The 19,388-nt window shown below is 40.4% G+C and overlaps 1 protein-coding gene and 1 long non-coding RNA gene across 5 annotated transcripts in view; one reads left to right on the top strand and one right to left on the bottom strand.

The window, feature by feature from the left end:
- LOC105493462 (MIA SH3 domain ER export factor 3) overlaps positions 1–5,797 on the bottom strand; it is a 53,032-nt gene extending 47,235 nt beyond the window's left edge. For 2 of the 4 annotated variants that reach the window (XM_011761141.3, XM_011761143.3), the window contains exons 1-2: positions 5,642–5,797; positions 2,603–2,736 (exon numbers count right to left, since the gene is read on the bottom strand). In XM_011761141.3, coding sequence (XP_011759443.2) covers positions 2,603–2,736; positions 5,642–5,774 — 267 coding nt within the window. In that variant the 5' untranslated portion in view covers positions 5,775–5,797. Of the gene's footprint in view, positions 1–2,602; positions 2,737–5,219; positions 5,239–5,641 lie in introns of those variants that run through there. The other 2 variants (XM_011761139.3, XM_071080965.1) reach the window with 1 other exon arrangement.
- Positions 5,798–5,961: 164 nt separating this feature from the next.
- Positions 5,962–19,388, top strand: part of LOC105493465 (uncharacterized) — a 26,464-nt gene continuing 13,037 nt past the window's right edge. Inside the window, exons 1-2 of the long non-coding RNA XR_011614568.1 lie at positions 5,962–6,338; positions 7,394–7,457. This is a non-coding gene — a long non-coding RNA (uncharacterized lncRNA). The remainder of the gene's footprint in view (positions 6,339–7,393; positions 7,458–19,388) is intronic.

Below are 19,388 nucleotides of genomic sequence, written 5' to 3'. Positions count from 1 at the left end.
ATGATCTACATGTAGCTTACATACTAATAACATATCTAACGTTTTCTTAATTTTTTTAGTAATTTCTATGCTATGCAGTCTGAGAGTTAACAAATTATTGCAAACCTCCACAAAATTTTACAATATATTTATTGAAAGAAATCTGCATTATAAGTGGACCCACAGAGTTGAAACCTGTGTTGCCCAAGGATCAACTGTATTTGCGGATATGATGTGTTATACTGCCATTTTCCAAAAGGATATTACAGGTAACTGGAGACAAAACAAAATTACAATGTAATACACACTAATCTGCACACCAAGCTTTTGTTTCATGCAAACCAAAATCTCTATAGAAAATAATTCCATTCATTTTCAGCACTAGTAAAATGTGCCCTCTTGAGAAACATACAGTCTTTTACTAGCTACTGTCTGAAAGGAAGAGGTATATCTTCCAATCATTAAAGGAGGAGGTGGCATGTAAATCAAATGCATGAAAAGAAAAAAAGACCATTATGTCACTAATTCACAAAACATCTCCATTCATGAGTGCTCTCGTTCTACCTGAAAACTATCCGAAAGCCAGTAGTAGTAGTAAAATACTGCCATGGAGATTAGATAAGGGCAATTAAACTCTGTTATTGGCAGATCAAGTCTAAAATGCTAAGAAACCAAAAAAGACTGCAGAATGAAAACTAAGAAACAGAAATGAGAATCATTTTGAAAGCTGAAGACAGAGTTTTTAAATTCCTAAGAATAAGGTTCATCAAATTAGAGGGAAGACTATTTTATTAAGGGAGAACCTGGAAAAAGGAAACAAATCAGAGGTAGAGGTATATAGAGAAAGGGAAATACTACACATTTACCTTCCTTAATCTTTGTCAATTGGGACCACAGGTGGCATCTCATTTCTTATGATTTGACAAAAAAAAAAAAAAAAAAAAAAAAAATCATAGGTCCACATGACCAGAAGCAATCTTTATGTCTAATTTTGCTTTCACACATCATTTCTGCCAAGGTACTGTTGATTTCTTTCGGGCAGGGGGTGGGGGGGAAAGTAGAGTATTACCTTAAGAGAACAAATTCTGCATAAGATAATATCAGGACAAATACAAATAAATGCCAATGCCCTGTAAGGAAATACTGAAAAGGAAGACAGATAAGGCATGAGCCTTTCCATTAAAGAGTCTTCGACTTTATGTGAGCTAAGACAGTATACAAATTGACTGCCATACAAAGCAGTAAAGCAAATGCCACATGAACAGTGCAAACAAAGTGCCACCTAAACAATCACCAGGCAGCAAAGATCCCTTCTGGCTGGGTGCCGAAGGCAGCGTTCCTTAAGAAGGCAGGATGAGAGGTGCGACCCAGAAAGACTGACAGGACATCCAGAGGTGAATACGTGAATGAGCAAAACTGCAGTGGGAGGAAAATGTTAAGTCAAGTTCATTCATCCAAATGCTCATAGATGAGGAGAGAAAAAAAAAAAAAACTTAACTGTTCTATGAAAACCGCAGCCTAGATACATGGAAAAACATTTCCAAGAGTAAAGAGTATCAACAAATCTCATTAGGTAGAGTTGAAAGAAACAGAATAGATTTGTCTTCGTACGGAGGGAGCCACTTGGGATGCTCTCTAAATAGCAGAGCTGAACCTGACCAGTGGCTGTTTCCCAAGATTACTCCTGAGGAACCTGGAATGCCAACAAAATCAGTCTATTTTTCCCAAGGGGATTTCTTATTTTCTCTTTGTTTGTTTGTTGTTTTATTGAGAGTGAAAACTTTCATAGTTGGGGTGGGTATTTCTCTAAGTGGGGACAATCCTAAAGATATCGAGGACCCTTACTACTTAAAGTAAAAACACAGTCCACACATCACTCTTTCTAAAAAGGAAAGGACAATAACTCATAAGACAGGCCTCTCAATTAGGTCACTCCCAGTGAATATCCTCGTTAAAAACACTAAAGCATTGATTGCCATGTCTGGTATCAGGGCACCCATAAAATCAGCTGGGAACAGAGCCCCTGGGGTAACCTCCAGACACAAGTGTCTGAAAAGCAGGACAAGGATGAACCCAAAGCTGCAAACAAAAAACAAACAAGAAAGCACATGGGAAACACAACATTTTGCTTTTTTACAGACTTATAATAGCACAGATGATTAGGGAACTGTTCCCAAGACTGCCACTTTTTCATAAATAAAAATATAAACAAAGAAATATACATAAAATCAACTTTAAACTTACATGCCTGAAACACTCTGTCAAACATAGTTTACATAGTAAGTCTAATTCCTAATTCCTATGAATCTTTCCTTTTTGAAGCAATGAAGTAAAGAATTTTTCAGCTCTTACCATTTCAACCCCTAATATGTATGGAGTATCCTAGAGGTTGACGCTGAGGGGAACTTGCCAGAATCAGTTCTATTTCAGAAGACTCTGCTGAGCCCCTACTCTGTGCAGACCCAAGGTCTGCTGGGTACACGGGGACATCTTTTTTCACAGTCAGGCAGAGAGGACAGGTTAACTCCATCAAGCGTCCCAAGAAAATGCAGTCATTTAAATCTACAGTGCTAAAGAAGCCAGTAAAAATTAGGCAAATAAAGTATGTCAAAATTTTACTTACACTTCCAGCCCAAACTTCAGGCCATGCCCTTGCCAGTTTATAGTAAACATATACAGGATCACCTTTTTTAAAATTCACAAAACGACAATCCGGGCCTGTGAAATCTTCTAGAGCCTCACCGCGGTACATTAACACTGTATATAAAGAGAGAGAGAGAGAAAAAAAAATAGCCAGATATCAGGATTCAGTGTTCACAGTGCATATTGATTTATCAGGAAATATAAGAATCCCACTATAAACAACAACCAAGTTTTTCCAGTACTCTCTGGAATTTCTTTCATGTGCTCAAAGAAAGTATCTCAAATCCTTAGAGCTTTACTGCTATAAATCATATCTTCTACAAGCAGACAGGGGAAAGGAAAACCTTCTCTATTTTTCTCTATGGATAATATTGAGAAACAAAAAGCAATGTGTCAACTGCCACACATGGCTTTTCTCACCCAAGTGAAACTCTCGATTCCCTCTCTAACCTTCTAGTCCTCAATCTTTTCTGTTTCATATTCATAAAAAGCTTCCTTTTGCAAATGGGTAAATTCAAGCCCAGATGATGACTAGCTTAAGCATGACTACATGAAGGGTAATAGGGAGCTAGAGTACCCAGGAACCCCCAAGAGGTCAATTAACTTGAACTAACCACTAAAAGTCTCTATCTTCAAGTGGCTATAACCGCTACTATGTAGCAGTAAACACTGTCAATTTCATTTGCAGCCAAGTTGTTCCCTCAGTACAGTGTCTGGATAAATTGATGGGAAAGGATATCTATCACACCCTACTGTAGATTCAATTACATCACAAGGGAATCTTTTCTGAAAGTAAATAATGTTGACTGTATCCAACATTAAGTTTCAAAACAAAGGAAAAAATACCCTTATGTATATTTTTCTATAAACAAAATCAAAAGTCAACATCCCATTTGGCTGGGACTAAGCAAAACTATGAGAATAGGTCAGTAATTCAATCACACTTGATCTAGAAACTGGTAGAAGCAGTACTTTTATTTTTGTTGACCACATACACAGTTTCCCATGTAAGACGAAATGGACAATAAATACGCTGAAATAGCAGAGACAAAGAAGGATGAATGGAAATAAGATTTTTTCCAAAAGCCAATTTGCTATAAAATACATTAAAAACCTGCCTTTAAATGGCTGTACATGCATATAGATTTGGAAGGGGTTACTTGTTTTTTGAAGCTAAACTCTGATTATTTTCCAACATGTCAGCTTTGTAGCTCAGATATAATTGAGTGTGAGGCCAGGTTTAAGGTGATGGACAATTTAAGGTTGAGAATAAGACCAGAATTGAAAATGGCAATGTTTTTCTTGCTCCCCCTCATAATAGATCATAGAGGATTTATAATAATATATCAGAGGCCAAAAAACTGCACCTTGTGGAACAGCTATTTGAAAAGCACACAAGGGCACCATACAGACTCACATTACTAAACACTTTATACAACACAACACACACGCATCTAGATCTTGCTCCTGTTGATGCCTATTGTATTTGGTTTACTCTGTTTGAACACATACCATTTCTCAAGTTATGTTACAACCGTGAGCTCTTCTAACATCACGCCTTAGTACTGAAGAAGCACCAGTGATGTGATGATTCTCCAGGTACCTGTTTTGAGGGACCCAGGCAGGGCAACGCTTGCAAGCAAAGAATACCAACTATCTTGCCATTGCCAGCGGCAAATGGGTAACAGTGTGGTTTTGACCCAAGAAAACTAACGGGAAAAATCATGGCAGTTGTACTGCTTTTGTAGTGTTTATTTACATCAACCATAGGGTTATCTCTAGAAATGGCTTCACACTCATTAGAGACCACTTTTCTTGATTAGTGTTGTAGAGATATAAACAGTTCATATTATGAAATTTGGTTTTCATAACATCAATTTGAATATAAATAGCTAAACCGTAGGGTTCTTGGCCTTGTTAAAATGAATACTTTTCTATAGGCATTGCTTAACAATGTATGAAAAACCGTTTCTGCAGCGGCTATCAGTAAGTTACAAGGTTGAGCCTGCCTGGGAGGCCCTAAAATGATCCTGGTCCGGCGAACACAAAGGGAAGAGGTTTCAACACACAAGTGGCTAAGGCTAAACCAAGCTTGGCTTATGAGACCCTTGGAGTATTTACTGTCATTCCTGTAATAACCCTCTTCATCCGAGCCTGAAGATCTGTGCCCTCTCCACCGCCCACCTCCAATCCCAGACTGGAGAGCAATTCCGCTTCCTGCGCACAGAAGAGGAGGCTGCCGGTCCCAGGTGGCCGGTGCAGATCCTCGGTCTCTTCGCAGAGCGAAAGATTTTGGTCTTCCTGCAGCCCTGCCTGGCAGTCTGCAAGGAGGCTTCCAAGCACAGAAACGACAGGATTGATCAAAGTCGGGGCAAAGACCTCGGAATAAAATGAGTGCTTGGACTCCGGACTCGTCCCAAACCTAAACTCCCAATTTCTGTTCAAAAGGCGGTACAAGCCCAAATCCCAATAAAGTAGAAGGGCAAAGGAGCAGCGCCAGAAAACCTTTCCTGAAAAACCCCACCATCAACCTGCCAGTGGGAAAACGCCCACCGGCATCTGAGCCCTTAGCGCATCTGCCCGGGTATTGCACCCACCGAGGTCCCCGCAGCGCGGGCAGGAAAGCTTTGGCTGCGGCGTGGGGAGCCCAGACGCGTGGCGCGCAACATCATCTACCCTCCCAGCCCGGGCGGATGGCGGGGGGTGGGAAGGGGACGCTGTGAGCCACTCCTGGGGAAGCCGGGGACCACCGCAAGCAACCCCCAGCCCCAGCAGAGGAAAATAAAACGCTGGCAACAAGTGGGAGGTGCAGCCCCCCATGGTCAGGCCCGCAGGGCTGGGCGCTAACAGAGCGGGAGAAGGCAGACACAGCGACCCGGAGCGCGCCCATCCCCGCGTTCCGCCCGTCCCGCCTGCGACCCCCGGGACGGCCCGCTGGGCTGCGGAACTCCGGCCCCCGCAGAGCCGAGGCGGCGCCGCCGCGGAGACCCCGAGGCCGGCCGCCCACCGGCGCACTCACTGCTGCATTCGTCGTCCGCGCAGAGTTTGTGCTCCGAGAAGCGCCGGCCAGTGCTGGGGTCCAGCTGGCCCGGTACCCGCCAGGGCAGCCCGAGCACGAGCAGCCAGACGAGCAGCCCAGGCGCCGCAGCCATGTTGTGGTCACTTCGGGGAGCCGGTGACGCGGAGGAGGAGGCCGGGGCGGGGGCGGGGATGGGGGCGGGGACGGGGGCGGGGATGGGGACGGGGGCAGGGACGGGGCGGGGGCGGGACGGGGGCGGGGACCGGGATAGGGACGAGGGCAGGGACGGGGCGGAGCGCCGGGGGCGAGTGGGAAGACAAGCGCGGAGGGGCGGCGCCCGGGAAGGTCTGAGCAGTTTTCGACTGACACGTCAGCAGAGGCTCTAGGAGGGATGCGGGAGACCTCCAGGAGGAGGACTGGCAGCCGCCTCGTCCTCTCCTCGAAGCTTTCTCCTCTGGTCGCTGCCTTGGCAACCAGGACTCTTAAGTGTTCTCCCTCGTCCAATCACCTGCCTTTGCCCCAGTCCCTCGCAGAACCTCCGCGTGACTCCATTCGTTGTTCACCCCTCCCTGCGCGCTAGGGTCCCTCAACCCTGCGCCATCTCAACAGGTCCCTTCTAGCCCTTTCTTGCAGCTTCTGGTTTGTGGCCTGTCCCGAACCAGCGTCCCTCCACTTCACCCCGCTACCCCCACTTTTGGTATGGTACCTCCTTTTCTGAACTACCAAATCCCACCCGCGATTTGCCACTATTAGTCTCTGGTTTCAGGCTCCCTCCCCTTCAGCCTCCCAGGGCTTCCTTGGGGGCACCATACCGTGATGCTCTTTACGAAAGCGGGAGGTGAATGGAATAGGGGGCTGAGGATGTAAATCAGAGCCTGTGGCCTGCTTGGTCTTTAATAGAAATGGGTAATATTCCTTGGGCTGAGATCTTGAGATTCCTAGATCTATATCCATAGGGAAAAAGTAAACTAATTCAATAACAGTGTGATGAGCTTCCATTTTGTACTTATTTCATGCCTGACATTGTATAAAGCACCCAGGGTGGTGGGAGAGGACCTTGTCTAAACAAGTCCACGACTTAGTGAAAACCAACTGACATGAAAATAACTAAACAATAAATGTCAGAGTAGAGAAAATTAGTTAATAGCAGCTAACATTTATTGAGTACTTTATGCCCAGTTGTTATTCTAGGGTCTTTCTACACATGAATTAAGATTAATTTAATCTTCACAACAATATCACCTTAGAGTAGTAGGTCCTATTATGATCCCCATTTCAGAGATGACTACCATAAGGCATTCAAACACCTAGTGAGTGTGGAGCTAAGATTCAAACCCAGGTGGTATGCTCCTTTTTAATCACAACTCTGTAAAGCCTCCATCAAGCAACAAGCAATTTTTGTACTTTCTTTCTGAGTAGGAAAACAAAATCTTATTTAAATCATATTATAACTGGATTATTTATATGTGCAATTAAAAAAGCGGGGATGGCATGAGCAGATCAGCCCAGAGAAGAGTGGCTACAATACTCTCCAGCCCTGGTTGAAGAACTTGGCATTTTTCTGTGACCAGGAGCTTCTCATTGCAGTCTCTAAGGTTATTCATCAACCTTGAACAACAAACCCAGCAGCTGGTTTCCCAAACAAATCGTATTATTTAAAAGCAAGAAGAAAGAATGTGGCTTGTCTGTGCAATCCATTATATTGAATAAGGAAAAAACAGTAAACAGATGCTCACTAATTTTTGTCTGTAGGAGCCGTGAGAGATCCTATTGGGCCAATGTAATTCCAACGCAGTCCTGAGAAAATATACATTTGGTAAGGTCATGAACAAGCACTCTCCATCCAAGTAGTAGTTCTGTTCATTCTTCATTTCTTTTCTACTGTGTATTTATTTGTTTTAATATCTTAGATGTGTCTAATAGGCATCTCTAACAATATGTTGAAAACCAAACTCTTTATTTTTTTCTCTCAAACTCTGCTCCTGTCAGTCTTCCCTATTTGAGATAGGAATAGGAATGACAATTTAATTCCTACCTTCCAGGTGCTTAAGCCAAAAACATACAAATCATCCTTGACCTCTTTTCTCTCACACCCGAGTCCAATCCATCAGACAATCCCATGTCTTTTTTAATAGCTTCATTGAAGTGTAATTAACCTACAATAAATTGCACATGTTTAAAGGGTACAATTTGATAATTTTTGACATATGTCTACACCCATGAGACCATTACCACAATGAAGTTAATTAACATATTCATCACCTCTGAAAGAGTTCTCATGATCCTTTATAATCCCTCCCTTCCTTCTTCCAGCTGTCTTCAGACAACCTTCTGTCACTGTAGATTGGTTTGCATTTTCTAGAATTTGATATAAATGGAATAATACAGTATACATTCTTTGTCTGATTGTTTCACTCAGCATAAATATTTGAAATATTAAGAATCTGACCACTTCTCCCCATCTCCAGTGGCAGCAGTGCAGGCCAGGCCACCCATCTCTCACCCGAATAACTGCAATAGCCTTGTCATTTTCTTGCTTCTGCTCTTACCCTTCCAAAGTCAGTCTTAATAGTAGCTAAAGCAATAGTTTTATGATATAAATGTGGTAATGTCTCTCCCCTGCTCATAACCTTCCTGTGGCTTCCCATTTCCAAGTAAAATGCAATTACTTCTTTATGGAGTATACTGTCTTATTTAATTTTACTCCTCTCCCCTTTTACCCTCATTTCCTGACACTCCTCCCTTGCTCTGTTGGTTCCACCCAAATACGCCGAGCCTAATCCTGCATTCATGTATCTGCACTTGCAATGTTCCTTCAGAATGGAATAATTCCCCAAATAGTCTGCCTGGCTAACTAGTTTCCTCAATTGTGTCTCTGTAACAGTGCCATATCTTACAAGTGAGGCCTTCCCTGATACCCCTACATAAAACAGAACTCCTTCTCATGACTAGCTGGCTCATCACCCTGCTTTATTTTTCTTTAGAGCGTTTACCACCTGCCTTATGTTTATCTACTTTACTGCCACCCAACCTCCAATATAAGCTCCATGAAAGCAGGGGATTTGTCTGTTTTGTTCACTGCTGTAATATCAGTGCCTAGAACAATGTCTGGAATATATAAGGTACTCAACAAATGGTTTGTTGAATAAACCCATGGATCTTCACGTATTATAAATATATTATGCTATTAACCTAAATAAAGCCTCCATAAAATGAATAGTACCAAGAGGGAATATACCATGAAAACAAGGCATTTGGTGTCTTCCCCTCAGCGGCATCCTTAACACCAAAGACAGAACCTGAAAAGTATTTACTGTTGAATGAGGGTGTATTTGTTGCAGAGGGAGTGGATGAAATAGCACGTATTTTTTCCCTATATACTACCAGAATATTAAAGCAGATTTAAAACATGATTTTATCTTATTTCTCCTTAGATTAGAATTAATAACAATTCGTTGATGAAAAAAACAAAATTCCAAAATGATCTAATTGAATATTATTACTTTACAAAGTGAATAATATTTAATTTGACTAATATTTACTATGCTTTTACATGAAAGGTCAGAGCGCTCTGTTACTGAAGAACTAGCTACTTAAGTGTGTAGAATTTATAGGGTTTTGATTTATCTACATTTTTGAAAAAATTACTTTCTTAAAAAGATATTGACAAGCCGGTGGATAATTAGAAGACAGTTCTCAACTGACCACAATGAAGGTAAGGGTGGTGGTTCTTCCTGCTAGAGTTTATAAAATTAGGGGATGAATCAGCATTCATTTTCACTCATAGCATTTGAATACGTGGTATTGATGTTTAACATAAACTCTATTCTTACGTGTATTATTTGGTAACACTTCAAATGGAATTTTCAAATGGGTCAAGATTGAGTAAGAGTTAAAAATAGATTTGTCTAGTTTTGGGTGGAAGATACATAGAAACATAAGATTGGAGGGTTTCTGACCTCAGGGAATTTGCAGTCTAAATGAGAAAACAAGAGATATCTGAAACAAATAGGAGACATCACAATAATACATATCATTGTAAACTTGCCATGGTGCCTAGCCATGAACATCCGGAAGGTCTAACACTGAAGTTACCAGTAAGAACCTAGTCTATTGCCAATGATGAAATCACTCAGTGTTTAGAGAATGGAGTAAAACATTTATTGAGGACTATAGCTTCCATCCAAGATGGAGTAACAGGGACAGGATTTACCCTTTCACATTAAACATCTAAAAGCCTGGACAAAATGTATGAAATATTTTCAGACATTGGACAATAAGCAATATAGAACAGTAATCCCTAAGATAAACTTGAAAGATGAGATGAGTGCTATGATTGTCCTTGCTTACTGCCTGGAGATTTCCAGGACACAGCCAGGGAAGGGAAACTTAAATAGGAAATCTTCTCAAGTTAAAGAGACAGATTTGAGAGTTTAAGGAAGCCAATGTAGCTAGAGTTCACAGGGCAGAGTCCAAGACAGGGAAAAAAAAAAAGCTACACGGAGAAGAGAGAATTGTACAGAGAGAGCGCCAGAGATCTACAGAGGATTTCCTTCAAGTCTTCAGCTGAGTAACAATAAGCATATATGTGTGAGGAACTAGCTGATGCCAGGAAAAGAACACCAGGGAGGAATGGAAGAGACAATTGTTAGAGTGCAGAACAGTTTGTATTATCACCAGCCAGAGTAGAAAATCTGTAATAAACAGGGCATCAAGTAAAGTATTCAGTAAAAGGGAAAAATTAGCCCAAGATTAGAGGCTACTCTGGTCCTGCCTAGCAAAACTTAAAAGCAAGCCTTGAAAAGATCAAAATGCTTCCAAGTAAATTAACTGCATTCCAGAGTAAAGCTCTAGCATATTTAAAAGAATACAAAAATATCTAACATTCAACAAGGTAAATTCATGATGTCTGGAATGCAGTGAAAAATTATAAGGTATGCAAAGAAGTAAGAAAATGCAACCCATAATGAAGAGAAATCGATCAATAGAAATTATTTAAAAAGACACTAATGATAGAATTATTACACAAGTATTTAAACACAGTTATAGTCCATATGTTCAAAATGCTATAGGAAAACATACGTATGTAAAAGAGAAGCAAGATATAAAAACAACTGAATTCAAACTTAGGTGAAAAAAACCAATGCCTGAGATAAAAAATACACTGGATAGGATTAACAGAAGATTGTATACTACAGAAGACAATATTAGTGAGCTTGAAGATGTCGCAATATAAACTCCTCACAATGAAACCCATAGGTATGAGCTGACAGATGTACAAAGCAAAAAAAGAAAAACAAAAACTTTTAAAAAGAAAAAAAATAAAACAATGAAACATGAAGAATAAAGAGACGGAAAGAAATGAATAGACTGTCAGTGTGCACAACTTCAACCAGTCCAATATATGTGTAATTGGGGTCTCTGAAGGAGATGAAGAGACAGAAAACATTTTTGAATAAATAATGAGTGAAGGTATTCCAAATTTAATGAAAACTCACAGATTCAAGAAGCCCAACAAACCGCAAGCACAGGAAACATTAAAAAAACAAAAAAACAAAAAAACCAATGCCCATCAAATTGGCTAAAACCAGTGGTAAGGAAAAAAACTTTAAAAAGATCTACAGAAAATATACATAATATATAGAAAGGAGCAAAGATAAAAATGACAGTATACTTCTTTTCAGAACCATGTCAGTTAGAATGCAGTAGATCAACATTTTTAAGTTCTGAAAGAAAATAAAGTTGACATTCTGGAATTATATACCAAAGATGAGGTAAAGTCTTTCTTTCAAAGATGAGGTAAAGTCTTTTCAATGAATGATGCTAAGACAACTGAATATCCATGTGCAAAAGAATTAAGTTGAACCCTACCTCATACCACATATAAAAATTAACTCAAAATGGATCACAGACCTAAATGTAATAGCTAAAACCATAAGACTCTTAGAAGAAAACCTAGGGGTAAATCCTGGAATAGGCAATGGTTTCTCATCTATGACACCAAAAGCACAAGGAACAAAATAAAAGAACAGATAAATTAGACTTGATCAAATATAAAACTTCTACGCTTCAAAGGTTACCATCAAGAAAATGAAAAGACATTATATCAAAACAAAATTTAAAAAAAGAAAAATGAAAAGACAGTCACAAAGAACAGAAGAAAATATTTCAAAGTAATATATCTGATAAAGGACTTGTACCTAGAATACACAAGCAACTCTTACAACTCAATAACAAAAAGATAAATAAATAGCCCAATTTGAAAACGGGCAAAGAGGCCAGGTGTGGTGGCTCACACCTGTAATCCTAGCACTTTGGGAGGCCGAGGCCGATTGCCTGAGCTCAGGAGTTCTAGACCAGCCTGGGCAACACGGTGAAACCCTGTCTCTACTAAAATACAAAAAAATTTAGCTGGGCGTGGCAGCGTGCACCTGTAATCCCAGCTACTTGAGAGGTTGAGGCAGGAGAATCACTTGAACCTGGGAGAAGGCGGTTGCAGTAAGCCGAGATTGCACCACTGCCCTCCAGCCTGGGTGACACAGCTAGACTCCATCTCAAAATAAAACAAAACACAACCAAAATGGGCAAAGGATTGGAATAGACATTTCTCCAAAGAAAATACTCAAGGCCCATATGCAAATGAGAAGATAGATACTCAACATCATTAGCTAGTAGAGAAGTGTAAATCAAAACCACAATGAGACACTATTTCATAACTACTAGGTTGGCTATAAGATAAAAGAGAATAACAGATGTTGGCAAGAATGTGGAGAAATGGAAACACATATACATTGCTGGTAGGAATATCAAGTGGTACCGGCACTTTGGAAAATAGCAGTTCCTCAAGAAGATAAACATAGAATTACCATATTACCCAATAAATCTACCCCTAGTGATATAACCAAGAGTACTGAAAACTTATATCCACACAAAACCTTGTCCACCAATGCTCATAACAGCATTATTCATGAAAGTAAAAAATGAAAACAATCCACACGTTCATTCAACTGATGAATTAATGGTAGGTATAAAATATGGTAGGTATATCAATACAATAAGGAATGAAATAATGATACATACTACAACATAAGCGACCTTTGAATGCATTTTTCTAAATGAAAGAACTTAGCCACAAAAAGCCACATACTGTGTGGTTCCATTTAGATGACATTTTCAGAATAGAAAAATCTGTAGACACAGAAAGTAGGGCTGGAAGAGATGGGAACTCAAGGACTGACAGATGAAGTGTACAGCGTTTCTCTTTGGGGTGATGGAAATGTTCTAAGATTGATTGTGATGAAGGCTGCATATCTCTGACTATACTAACAACCACAGAACTGTACACTTCAAGTGGGTGGATTGTATGGTATGCGAGTTACAGGTCAATAAAGCTGTACCCCTCCAAAAGACTCTCATGTCAAAAATTTCTAAATATGCAAAATAAAGCAAGACAAAATATGGTAAAATACATTTTCACATGCACAAATGCTGAAAGAATTCATCACTACAAGATCTACAATACAAGAAATGTTGAAGCCCTTTAGGCAGAAAAAAAATACCAGATGGAAATCTGAATATACAAAAAAGAATAAAAGAATGCCAGAAATGTATATATGTAGGCAAATATAAAATATTTTTCTACTTAAAATATATAAAACATGTTTCTTATTTTAAAAATCTCTTTAAAAGATAATTACCTATTTAAAGCAAACTAATAACAGTATATCACAAAATATACAATATATGTACATTAAAATGAATGACAACAAAAGTATAAAAGCAGGAGAGAAGAAATAGAAATAAAGGTCTTAACCTATAGATGAAGTGATAAAATATTCCATGAAGGTATAGTATAATAAATTAAAGATATATATTATAAACCCTGAAGCAACAACCAAAAAAGCACAGTTATAGCTAGTAAGTTCACAAAGGTGATAACATGTGGTTAATTCAGAAGTAGATGACAAGAGTAAAAGGAAAAAAAAACAGATGGGACAGATAGAAAGCAAATAACAAGACCCTAGATTTTATCAATCATACCAATAATCACATTACATGTAAATGGTCAAAGGCGGGATTGTTAGACACAATTCAAAAGCAATACCCTACTAGATGCTGTCTGCAAGAAAACACACTTGAAACATAATGACACAAATACATTAAATGTAAAAAAAGATAAACCATGCTAACACTAATCGAATTAGGCTAGAGAAGCCATATTAATATCAGACAAAATAGATTTAAGAGCAAAGAATATTACCAGAGATAGTCATTTCATAATGTTAAAGAAGATAACTCATCAAGATGATACAACAATTTTAAATGTATATACACTTAATAATAGAGCTTTAAAATACATGAAGCAAAAACTGATAAAAACCTAACAGGAGAACTGCACAAATAGTTGGAGATTTCAACACCTCTCTCTCAATAATTGATCAAACAAGAACCCAGATAATCAGTAAGAATGCAGAAGCCTTAACACCATCAATTAACTTGGCCTAATTGATATTTGTAGAACCCCACTCATCGACAACAGAATACATATTCTTTTTAAGTTTTTGTGGAATATTTACAACAATGTCATGGGCTGCAGAACAATATGTTTTTAAAAATTCAAATTATGCAAAATATGTTCTCTGACTACATGGAATTAGAAATCAATAACAAAAAGATATCTGGAGGATCTCCCAAGTTTTAGAAACTAAATAGTATGGTTTGGTTCTGTGTCCCCACCCAAATCTAACCTTGTAGCTCGCATAATTCCCACATGTTGTGGGAGGGACCCGGTGAGAGATTATTGAATCATGGGGGTTGGTCTTTCCCATCCTGTTCTTATGATAGTGAATAGGTCTCACGAAATCTGATGGTTTTTAAAATGGGAGTCTCCCTGTACAAGCTCTCTTTTTGTCTGTTGCCATCCATGTAAGATGTGACTTGCTGCTCCTTGCCTTTTGCCATGATTGTGAGGCCACCCTAGCCATGTGGAACTGTGAGTCCAATAAACCTCTTTCTTTTGTAAATTGCCCAGTCTCAAATATGTCTTTATCAGCAGCATGAAAACAAACTAATACAGTAAATTGGTACCAGTAGAGTGGGGCGTTGCTGAAAAGATACCCAAAAATGTGGAAGCAACTTTGGAACTGGGTAACAGGCAGAGGTTGGAACAATTTGGAAGGCTCAGAAGAAGACAGGAAAATGTGGGAAAATTTGGAACTTCCTTGAGACTTGTTGAATGACTTTGATAAAAATGCTGATGGTGATATGAACAATAAGGTCCAGGCAGGGCTGGTCTCAGAGGGAGATGAGGAACTTGTTGGGAACTGGAGCAAAGGTGACTCTTGTTATGTTTTAGCAAAGAGACTGGCAGCATTTTGCCCCTGCCCCAGAGATTTGTGGAACTTTGAACTTGAAAGAGATGATTTAGGATATCTTGCAGAAGAAATTTCTAAAAGAAAGCATTCAAGAGGTGACTTGGGTGCTGTTAAAGGCATTCAGCTTCAAAAGGGAAACGGAGCATAAAAGTTGGAAAATTTGGCTGGGCACAGTGGCTCATGCCTGTAATCCCAGCACTTTGGGAGGCTGAGGTGGGTGGTTCACAAGGTCAAGAGATCAAGATCATCCTGGCCAACATGGTGAAACCCCATCTCTACTAGAAATATAAAAATTAGCTGGGTGTGGTGGTGTGCACCTGTAGTCCCAGCTGCTTGGGAGGCTGAGGCAGGAGAATCACTTGAACTTGGGAGGCAGAGGTTGCAGTGAGCCGAGATCGCACCACTGCACTCCAGCCTGGTGACTCTGTCTCAAAAAAAAAAAAAAAAAAAAAAATTGGAAAATTTGTAGCCTGACAATGTGATAGAAAAAAAAAATCCCATTTTTGGGGAGAAATTCAAGCTGGCTGCAGAAATTTGCATAAGTAACAAGGAGCCAAGACAATGGGGAAAATGTCTCCAGGGCATGTCAGAGACCTCTGTGGCAGCCCCTCCCATCACAGGCCTGGAGGTTTAGGAGGAAAAAGCGGTTTTGTGTGCTGGGCCCAGGGTCCCTCTGCTTTGTGCAGTCTAGGGACTTCATGCCCCGTATCCCACCTGCTTCAGCTGTGGCTGAAAGGGGCCAATGTAGAGCTTGGGCCATGGATTTAGATGGTGCAAGCCTCAAGCATTGGCAGCTTCCATGTGATGTTGAGCCTCCGAGTGCACAGAAGTCAAGAATTGAGGTTTAGGAACCTCCACCTAGATTTCAGAAGATACAAGGAAAGGCCTGGATGCTCAGGCAAAAGTGTGCTGCAGGGGCGGAGTCTTCATGGAGAACCTCTGTTAGGGCGCTGCAGAAGGGAAATTTGGAATGGGAGCCCCCATGCAGAGTCCCTACTGGGGCAATGCCTAGTGGAGCTGTGATAAAAGAGCCACTATCCTCCAGACACCAGAATGGTAGATCCACTGATAGCTTGCACCGTGCACCTGGAAAAGCTGCAGATACTCACTGCCAGCCTGTGAAGGCAGCTGGGAGGGAGGCTGTACTCTGCAAAGCCACAGGGTTGGAGCTGCCCAAGACTATGGGAACCCACCTATTCCATCAGCATGACCTGGGTGTGAGACCTGGGGTCAAAGGAGATCGTTTTGGAGCTTTAAGATTTGACTACCCCACTGGATTAAGGACTTTGTTTTAGCCCCTTTGTTTTGGCCAATTCCTCCCATTTGGAATGGCTCTATTTATGCAGTGCCTTTACCACCCTTGTATCTAGGAAGTAACTAACTTGCTTTTGATTTTACAGGTTCATAGGTGGAAGGGACTTGCCTTGTCTCAGATAAGACTTTGGACTGTGGACTATTTTTTTTAAACAGAGTCTCACTCTGTTGCCCAGGCTGGAGTGCAATGGCACGATCTTAGCTCACTGCAACCTCCACCTCCCAGGCTCAAGTGATTCTCCTGCCTCAGCCTCCTAAGTAGCGGGGATTACAGGCGTGTGCTACCACACCCGGCTAATTTTTGTATTTTTAGTAGAGATGGGGTTTCGCCATATCAGCCAGTCTTGTCTCAAACTCCTGACCTCAGGTGATCTGCCCACCTCGGCCTCCCAAAGTGCTGGGATTACAGGCGTGAGCCACCATGCCTGGCAGACTGTGGACTTTTGAGTTAATGTTGGAATGAGTTGAGACTTTGGGGAACTTTTGGGGAGGCATGATTGGCTTTGAAATGTGAAGATATCAGATTTGGCAGAGGCCAGGGGTGAAATAATATGGTTTGGCTCTGTGTCTCCACCCTAATCTCATCTTGTAGCTCCCATAATTCCTGCATGTTTTGGGAGGGACCCAGTGAGAGATGATTGAATCACAGGAGCAGGACTTTCCTGTGCTGTTCTCATGATAGTGAATGGGTTTCATGAGATCTGATGGTTTTTAAAATGGGAGTCTCCATGTACAAACTCTCTTTTTGCCTGCTGCCATTCAGGTAAGATGTGACTTGCTCCTCCTTGCCTTCCACCGTGATTGTGAGGCCTCCCCAGCCATGTGGAACAGTGAGTCCAATAAACCCCTTTCTTTTGTATATTGCCCAGTCTCAGGTATGTCTTTATCAGCAGCATAAAAACAGACTAATACACTAAATAACAAACTTTTAAATAATGCATGAGGCAAAGAGGAAATCCAATGAGAAATAAGAAAGTGTTTCACAGTGATTGAAAATGAAAAAGAAAACATATAAAAAGCCACTAAAATCCTGCTTAGAGATAAAATTATCACCCTAATTTGCCTCTATTAGAAAAACCAGAAAGGTCTCAAATTAATATCCTCAGCTTCTACCTTTAAAAACTAGAAAAGGAAGAGCAAATTAAAACCCTAGTGAGCAGGGAAAAGGAAATAATAAGGATAAGATTTATGTAAAACAAAAAGAAAGTAGAGAAAATCAATGAAACTAAAAGTTGATTCTTTAAGAATATCAATAAAATTCATAAACTTCTAGTCAGACTGATTCGGGGGTTAAAAAGAGAGAAGATACTAAATACCAATAATAGAAATGAGAGAGAGGACATCACTACAAATTCTAGACATTAGAAGAAGAAATAAGTTAGACAACTTAGATAAAATATTTAGCCTCTGAAAGACACAGACTACCAAAGTTCATTCAGTTAAAAACAAGGTAACCTGAAAAGCCCTGTATTTATTATAGAAATTAATTGGTGGCTAGAAAAAAACAACCTTCCAGGCAAGGCACAGTGGCTCATGCCTGTAATCCCAGCACTTTGGGAGGCTGAGGTGTGTGGATCACCCAAGGTCAAGAGTTTGAGACCAGCCCAGCCAACATGGTTAAACGCCGTCTCTACTAAAAACACAAAAATTAGCCGGGTGCCATGGTACACACCTGTAGTCCCAGCTACTTGGAAGGCTGAGGCAGGAGAATAGCTTAAACCCAGGAGACAGAAGTTGCAGTGAGCTGAGATCGTACCACTGCACTCTAAACTGCGTGACAGAGCAAGACTCCATAAAAACAACAACAACAACAACAACAACAACAACAAACAAGAAAAAGAAAAAGGAAAAGAAAAACTTTCCAACAAAGAAAACTCCAGATCCAGATAAATTCAATGGTGATTTCTACTACACATTTAAGGCAGAAATAATACCAACTGTACACAAACTCTTCCAAAAAATTCAAGAGAATGAAATATGTCTGTATTAATTCTTTAACACCAGTACTACTCTGATATCCAAACCGGAAAACAACCTTATAATAATGACATTACAGAAGATTGTCATCTTCTGAACACAGATGCAGTAATCCTTAACAAAATTTTAGCAAGTTGAACCTGTCAGTATATAATGATGGTAATGCATCACCACCAAGCAAGTTTTATCACAGCAATGCAAGGTTATCATTCAAAAGCCAATTGATGTAATTTATCATATTAATAGATTAAACAATAAAATCTATATGATCATCCCAATAGATGTCACAAAACATTTGACAAATTCCTTCCTTCCTTTTTTTTTTTTTTTCAAACAAAGTGTTCATGCTTGTCTCCCAGGCTAGGGTGCAATGGTATGATCTCGGCTGAGTGCAACCTCTGCCTCCTAACTTCAAGCAGTTCTCCTGCCTCGGCCTCCTGAGTAGTTGGGGTCACAGGCATGTGCCACTATGCCCAGCTAAATTTTGTATTTTTAGTAGAGATGGGGTTTCACCATGTTGGCCAGGCTGGTCTCGAACTCCTGACCTCAGGTGATCTGCCTGCCTCAGTCTCCCAAAGTGCTGGGATCACAGGTGTGAGCCATAGCACCCGGCCCCCACATTTATTCCTAATAAAAACTTGGCTAAGTGCCATGGCTCACACTTATAATCCCGGCACCTTGGGAGGCCGAGGCAGGTGGAACGCTTGAGGTCAGGAGTTTGAGACCAGCCTGGCCAACGCGGCGAAACCCCGTCTCTACTAAAATAATAAAAAATTGCTAAGCATGGTGGAGCATGCCTGTAGTCCCAGCAGCTTATAAGGCTGAGGCACGAGAATTGCTTGAACCTGGAGGCAGAAGTTGCAGTTAGCTGTGATCATGTCACTGCACTCCAGCCTGGGCCACAGAACAAAACTCTGTCTCAAAACAAAAACAAAAGCAAAAACATAAACAAAAACAAAAAACTCTCAGCACACTGAGAATAGAAGGAAACTTTCCCAAATTGATAAAGTGCTTTTACAAAAAATCTACTGCTGGTGTCAGTCATGTTGGTGATCGATAGAAAACTTTCCCTCAAAGAAGGA

Source organism: Macaca nemestrina, chromosome 1 (genome assembly GCF_043159975.1).
Source record: "Macaca nemestrina isolate mMacNem1 chromosome 1, mMacNem.hap1, whole genome shotgun sequence".
In the NCBI taxonomy this organism is placed as follows: Eukaryota; Metazoa; Chordata; class Mammalia; order Primates; family Cercopithecidae; genus Macaca; species Macaca nemestrina.
Note: the sequence above shows the minus strand (reverse complement) of the source record. Positions and strands in the feature narration are given on the sequence as shown.